This window comes from Arachis duranensis, chromosome 10 (genome assembly GCF_000817695.3).
Source record: "Arachis duranensis cultivar V14167 chromosome 10, aradu.V14167.gnm2.J7QH, whole genome shotgun sequence".
Lineage (NCBI taxonomy): Eukaryota > Viridiplantae > Streptophyta > Magnoliopsida > Fabales > Fabaceae > Arachis > Arachis duranensis.
This window is the reverse complement of record NC_029781.3, coordinates 93,125,331-93,132,565: the sequence shown is the minus strand read 5'-3', so window position 1 is coordinate 93,132,565 and position 7,235 is coordinate 93,125,331. Positions and strand designations below refer to the sequence as shown.

The following is a 7,235-nucleotide window of genomic DNA, read 5'->3' as shown; positions in this document are numbered from 1 at the left end:
TTCTGTCGAGGCTCTGAGGAACCAAGATAAAGCCGTAAGCTTCCCAGTGAGTCGCTGCACATCTTTGACGCACCCTGGGCTCATCATTTTGAGGACGGCTTTGCATTTGTCTGGATTGGCTTCTACCCCTCTTTGCGTTATCATGAAGCCTAGAAATTTCCCGGTTTCTATGGCAAATGCTCATTTGAGTGGGTTGAGCCTCATCTTGAATTTTCTTAGTGCCTTGAAGACAACTTGGAGATCGTCTATAAGGTTGCTCGGTTCTGCCGTTTTCACCAAGATGTTGTCTATGTAAACTTCTCCTGTTTTGTCGATGAGATCGTGGAAGACCTTGCTCATTAACCGTTGGTAGGTGGCTCATGCATTCTTCAACCCGAATGGCATTACTTTGTAGCAATAGCTGCCTCCTGGCGTTATGAATGTCGTTTTGTCTTCATCAGGTCGGTGCATCGAGATCTGGTTATACCCGAAGTATGCATCCATCAAGCTGAGGAAACGGTACCCTGCCGCCGAGTCTACCAAGGTGTCGATGTTGGGGAGGGGGAAGGAGTCTTTAGGGCATGCTTTGTTCAGGTCAGAATAATCGACGCACATTCTCCACATCCCGCTGGCTTTTTTGACAAGGACGACGTTGGACAGCCATGTCGAGTATTCGAGCTTTTTGATGAACCCAGCTTCTAGTAGCCCAGCTGTTTGTTTGGTGACCTCATTGGCCCTTTCTTGAGACATCTTTCTTTGCCGTTGGGCTACTGGCTTGGCGTCTGATTTGATAGCTAGTTGGTGGGACATGACTTCGGGATCCAAGCCCGGCATGTCTGATGGTGTCCATGCGAAAAGGTCGCCGTTCGCCCTTACGACCTCCATGAAAGGGCCCTTGAGTTCGTGAGGCAGGTTCCTATTTACGAAGGTAAACTACTCTGCTGACTTTCCCATCTGGAACTTCTCCATGTCCCCTTCTGGTTCCGGCCTCGGCTTGTCCTCGATCCTTATGTACAGGTCTGCCAATAATACTCCGGCTGCCTTCTTAGACTCTTTTCTTAGGGAGAGACTAGCGTTGTCGCAGGCGACTGCCGCTTCTAAGTCTCCCCTAATGGAGCCAACGGTTCCCTTGTCCGTTATGAACTTCATTGTTAGGAATTTAGTACATATCACGGCTGAGAACTCATTGATGGTCTTTCTCCCTAGAATGATGTTGTAGGCTGTGGAGTCTCTAAGGACTACGAAGTCCACCATAACCGACCTCCTGGCATCGCAGGCTCCTAGGTAGATTGGGAGAGAGATCGTCCCGTCAGGTTTTATATAGTTATCACCCAGCCCCATGACCCCGTGCTGGTGATTCTTGAGGTCGGATTCCTTGAGCCCCAAAGCGTTGAATACATTCTTGAACAGGATGTTGGAGTCGGCCCCGGTATCAACGAGGATTCGTCTGACTAACCCCGTCCCAACCATTGCTGTGACTACCATGGAGGGGTTTTCGGGGAGATCATGAAACCATTGATCATCTGGACCAAAAGATATCATGGGGGTCCTTTGTTTGGGGCGGTGGGACCTCCTGTCGAGAAGAAGAGGATCCGGGTATCCCTTTTTACTGTTGATTTGAACTTGGAGGGTGTCACGCCCGACCACGACGTTGACTACGAAAGTTGAGGGGTTGTCGACGTTCCCTGTGGGCTCTTGTCTTGGCTTGATAGTCCAGCTGTGATCTTCTTCGGAGCGTTCTCGTTCCCGCCTCCTCGGTTCCTGGATGAGTCGGAAGAACTCGCTCAACTTCCCTTTTCGGATGGCTTGCTCTAAGGCATCTTTGAGATCGAAGCAGTCTTGGATCTTGTGGCTGAATCCCTTGTGATAATCACAGTAAAGGCCTTTGTTGCATCCTGTTCTCTCTTTCAATGGTCTAGGTCTGGATAGGATTCCCTTGTCCGCAATTTGCTGGTAGACTTCCACTATGGGCGCCGTGAGTGGTGTGTAGTTCGTGAACCTCCCTACCCGTGGGGGTTGCTTGGGTTGCCTGGCCAAGGTCCCGTCCCTAAGATTGTCCTTATATCTGTCGACCTGGGGGGCCTGCCGAACCGAGGGGTTCGAGAGCTACCGTTTATTGGCTGCTACAACCTGACTCACCTCTTCATCGTCGATGTATTTCTTAGCCATGCTTTGAATTTCTTGCATGGTCCAGACGGGCTTAGTGGTGAGGTGCTTTCTAAAGTCCTCGTTTAGCAGGCCGTTCGTTAGGCAGAGACTGGCAATCGAGTCCATGAGGCTATCGATTTCTAAGCATTCGTTGTTGAACCTATCCAGGAACTTTATGGTCAGCTCTCTGGGTTTTTGGGTGACCCCTAGCAAGTTAATCAAGTGTTTTGCCTTGGCTATGCGTGTCGTAAACCGAGCTAGAAAGCTTTGGGAGATGTCTGTGAAGGCCGTGATAGATCCTTGTGGGAGCGCGTTAAACCATCGGATTGCTGGGCTGGCCAGCGTCATGGGGAATGCTCGACACCTGACCGCGTCGCTTATCGCTTCCAAATTCATTCTTGCTTCAAATACTGTGAGGTGCTCTTGGGGGTCTGTTCATACCCTGGGTCGAGCTGTCCGACCCGAGATGTTCGACAGACAAAGCGACCGACCTCTTCAGGTCAGGGCAATCCAACCTCTTTCCAAAGAGCTCGGCCAAGTCACCAGGAAAGCCCAAAGAAGGGCCCAAATAGAGGAACACGCCCCAAATCCTAAGGCAGCCCAAGCCTACAGAGAGAAGGGCAGTTCCCTTGAAGATAAATATGACCTCACTTGAAGATAAGATAAAGATAAGAAAAGATAACTAACTTATCTTATCTAAGAAGGTCACCCTATGCCATTATAAATACACTAGAGCACCCAGGTATAACTCATACTCTGATTCTACTCAATACCTGCTTAATGCCCTTGCTAACTTAAGCATCGGAGTCCCTTGCAGGTACCCCCCATCCTCCGGGGATGAAGGATCAGCATCATCACCAAGTCCAATGAGTCGGACACAGCGACTCCGACCACGATCATCAAATCGGACTCCGCACCCCCGACCAGCATAGAAGATCTCGTCCGAGATCGACCTCTACTTTCATGTAACCCTCGGAATATTGGCGCCGTTGCCGAGGAACCTGGAAGTCATCCCAGCACCATGGAGGATGACCATGACAACAACCACAGCTCAGATCAAGAGGATAGAACGCCGCACAAAACACGGACACTACACCAAAAGACACTCCCTAAATTAACAATAAGGACTCCCCAAACGAGGGAGCCTTGAAGGCATTTTAAGACCGGTTAAAACAACTTGAGGAAGACGCTCTACGTCAATGAGAGGCCGAGAATGATCTATAAAGAGAAATAAGGTGACGCCAGGAATTGGAGAACAAACTCCTAAAACTTGAAACCGATGTCAAGACTAAAGCCAGCCAATCCACTCCCGAAGATAGCACCCGCAAGGACCAAGATCCATTCACCAAGGAGATCATGAAGACAAGAATCCCAAAAGACTTTAAACTCCCAGACATGATCTTGTACGACAGCACTACGGATCCCAGCCATCATCTCAGCAACCTCAGAAGCAGAATATACCTCACCGATGCCTCAGATGCAGTTCGTTGCAAAGCCTTTCCAACTACTTTAACAAAAACGGCAATTAAATGGTTCGATAACCTCCCTCCAAGATCCATCTCGAGTTTCGACGACATGGCCAAAAAGTTCCTAACCAGATTCTCCATTCAAAAGGACAAAGCAAAACATGTGCCGAGCTTACTGGGAATCAGACAAGGAGAGCGAGAAACCCTGCGTAACTACATGGAGAGATTCAACAAAACATTCATGGATATACAAAACCTTCCAACAGAAGCTGCCATCATGGGTCTCATTAATGGCCTGCGAGAAGGGCCTTTTAGTCAATCCATATCAAAGAAGTACCCCACATCCCTGAACGAGGTACAGGAGCGAGCGGAAAAATACATCAACATGGAGGAAAACTTCCGATTAGGAGAGACCTCAAAAGTAGGGTTCACCCCTCGGGATAAAGACAAAGATTCCAGAAAAAAGGAAGATCGACATGGGGAGAAAATAAAAAAAAACCACAATTACACCCCTCTTCGGGTGTCTCTCGTGGATGTCTATAGAGAGGTTTGCAACACAGAAAAAATACCACCAGCTCGACCATTCAAAGGCAAAAAAGGATGAATACCATCGGATCCGCGGGCACTCCACCAATGAGTGTTTTGACTTAAAAAACGTCATAGAAAAGCTCGTACGATAAGAAAAGCTAGATCGATACTTGGCCACCCATGAGGATGAACAAAGGAAAAGAAGAAGAGCAGAAGATGTTGGACCAACTACGCAATCATCTCGGACGCCAGAAAGACACGTCCACATGATACACGGCGGATTCGCTGGGGGAGGAATCTCCAAATCATCCCGCAAAAGACATCTCAAAGACGTATATCACGTCGCAGAAAGGAAGGAAGCACCCGACATCCCGGCAATCACTTTTACCAAGGAAGACGCATCTGGCATCACGACAGGGCATGACGATCCCATGGTCATCACTGTTATACTGGCAAACGCAAATCTTCATCACACACTGATAGACCAGGGGAGCTCTGCCGATATCTTATTCAAAACTGCCTTCGACAAACTCGGCTTGGAAGAAAAAGAACTCAGAGCATATCCGGACAGCCTGTTCGGGTTAGGTGATACCCCGGTTCAACCAATGGGATACATCCCGCTCCACACAACTTTTGGAAAGAGAAGTCAATTAAGAACACTCAAAATAAATTACATCGTCGTTGACATAAGCTCAGCCTATAATGCCCTAATAGGTCGGGCAACGTTAAATCAATTCGGCGCAATAGTCTCGACTCCGCATCTATGCATGAAATTTCCAACCGCAGAAGGAATAGCCACAGTAAAGGCATATCAGAAGATGGCGCGCCGCTATTACAATGAAAGTCAAAACCTCAGAGGCAGGGGAGAAGAATTCCACACAATCGAGCTCGGTAGAGTTCGGAGGCGGGAGGAGCTCCGTCCACAACCTGAAGGAGAAATAGAGAAAATCTAGATCAGGAACACCCCAAACCAAACAACCAACATCGGCACACTCCTAAAAGGGGACATAAAAGAATCACTCATACTGTTCCTATGCGACAACGCCGACCTCTTTGCGTGGAAAGCCGCAGACATGCCAGGCATAGATCCCAAACTAATGTGCCACAAGCTAGCAGTCTACCCAGGATCTCAGCCGGTACAACAAAGGCGCAGAAAGCTAGGACCAGAACGCTCTCAAGTACTGGAAGAACAGGTACGAGCTCTACTGGAGGCAGGCTTCATAAGAGAAGTCAAATACCCGCTATGGCTTGCTAATGTCGTTTTAGTAAAAAAGTCAAATGGGAAGCGGAGAATGTGCACCGACTATATCGATCTCAACAAAGCTTGCCAGAAAGATCCTTATGCACTCCCAAACATCGACGCACTAGTAGATGCCTCCTCCGGATACAAATACCTCTCCTTTATGGACGCATACTCGGGATATAACCAAATCCCAATGTACCTACCCGACCAAGAAAAAACCTCTTTCTTAACCCCAAAGACAAATTACTAAAAGATCATGGAGGTCTACGTAGACGACATGCTAGTGAAGACGCAAAATGAAGAGATGTTATTATCCGACCTGACACAAGTATTCAACACCATAAGACGACACGACATGCGACTCAATCCCACAAAATGTACCTTCGCAGTAGAAGCTGGAAATTCTTGGGTTTTATGATCACACAGAGAGGAATCGAGGCAAACCCGGACAAGTGCAGGGTCGTACTCGACATGAAAAGCCCGACTTGTATCAAAGAGGTACAACAACTCAACGGGCGGTTGGCAGCCTTGTCCAGATTCCTGGCGGGATCCGCAATAAGATCTCTCCCCTTCTATGCCACTCTAAGGAAGGGAAAGGAGTTTAAATGGACAGTTGAATGCGAGCAAGCCTTCCAATACTTCAAAAAAAAATTTCTGGGATAGCCACCTATATTAAGTCGGCCACGGGAAGGAGAACCACTCATCTTGTATCTCGCAGTAGAAAACCGGGCAATAGCCTCAGCACTGGTCCGAGAAGACAACAGTGGGCAATAACTCATATACTTCATCAGCAAAGCGTTACAAGGGTCCGAGCAGAACTACCAGAAAATAGAAAAGTTCGCTTTCGCTCTCATAATAACATCTCGACGACTTTGCCCATATTTCCAGTCTCACACCATTAAAATTCAGACCAACCAGCCCATAAAAGGAATCCTACAGAAAACAGACTTGGCAGGCAGAATCTTGCAATGGGCAGTTGAGTTGTCCGAATTCGACCTTCAATACGAAGCTCGGACAACCGTCAAATCTCAATATCTGGCCGACTTTATTGTGGAATTCACGGACACACAAGAAATTCCCACAGAATGGAATCTATACGTGGACGGCTCCTCAAATAAAATGGAAAGTGGCGCAGGCGTAATAATTGAAAGCGACCAGGGGACCCAGATTGAACTCTCCCTCAAATTTGGGTTCCCTGCCTCAAATAATCAAGTGGAATATGAGGCACTACTAGCTGGTTTGAAGCTGGCTAGGGAGGTTGGAGCTCAAAAATTTATCATCTTCAGCGACTCACAGGTAGTCACTTCACAAATAATAGGCAGCTACCAAGCCAAAGATCCCACTATGAAAAAATATCTGGACAAAACTAGGAAACAGCTCGGATAACTCGGAGAGTATGAGATTCGACACATACCCCGAGAACTGAATGCCCGGGCCGATGCACTCTCAAAACTAGCCAGCACCAAGCCAGGTGGCAACAATAGAAGCCTTATCCAAGAAATTCTATAGAAGCCATCAATCTCAGAAGAAGAAAAGGTCTTAGCCATAACAGATCGCGATCAGGGATGGATGACCCCCATAATTAATTACCTCACCACAGAGGCCCTCCCTACAGATGAGAAAGAGGCAAAGAGGTTAAAACGGGAAGCACAATACTATACCATCATAAATAATACTTTATACAAAAGAGGGATTTCAACACCATTGCTAAAATGCGTGCCGACTCCCAACACTAAGGATATCTTAGAAGAAGTACACAGTTGCATTTGTGGCAATCACCTCGGAGTGCAAGCACTTGCCAAAAAAGTACTACGGGCAGGATTCTATTGGCCAACCCTACAAAAAGAAGCCACAAAATTCGTAAAGACATG

At 47.5% G+C, this 7,235-nt stretch overlaps 1 protein-coding gene across 1 annotated transcript; it reads right to left on the bottom strand.

The window, feature by feature from the left end:
* Positions 1-912: 912 nt before the first annotated feature.
* On the bottom strand, positions 913-2,475 carry LOC107470857 (uncharacterized). Its single transcript, XM_016090279.1, has 2 exons — positions 2,119-2,475; positions 913-2,061 (listed from the first exon to the last, which is right to left on the bottom strand). Exons 1-2 carry the CDS (start codon positions 2,473-2,475, stop codon positions 913-915), a joined length of 1,506 nt encoding a protein of 501 aa, XP_015945765.1.
* Between the last annotated feature and the right edge of the window lie 4,760 nt (positions 2,476-7,235).

What these genes read in the sequence shown, in the direction of transcription:
- LOC107470857 (XM_016090279.1), bottom strand. Translation starts at nt 2,475, where the DNA reads ATGACGCTGGCCAGCCCAGCAATCCGATGGTTTAACGCGCTCCCACAA. An exon ending in AATACATCGACGATGAAGAG is followed by an intron (nt 2,062 to 2,118) that starts GTGAGTCAGGTT and finishes TCGGTTCGGCAG; the next exon opens with GCCCCCCAGGTCGACAGATA.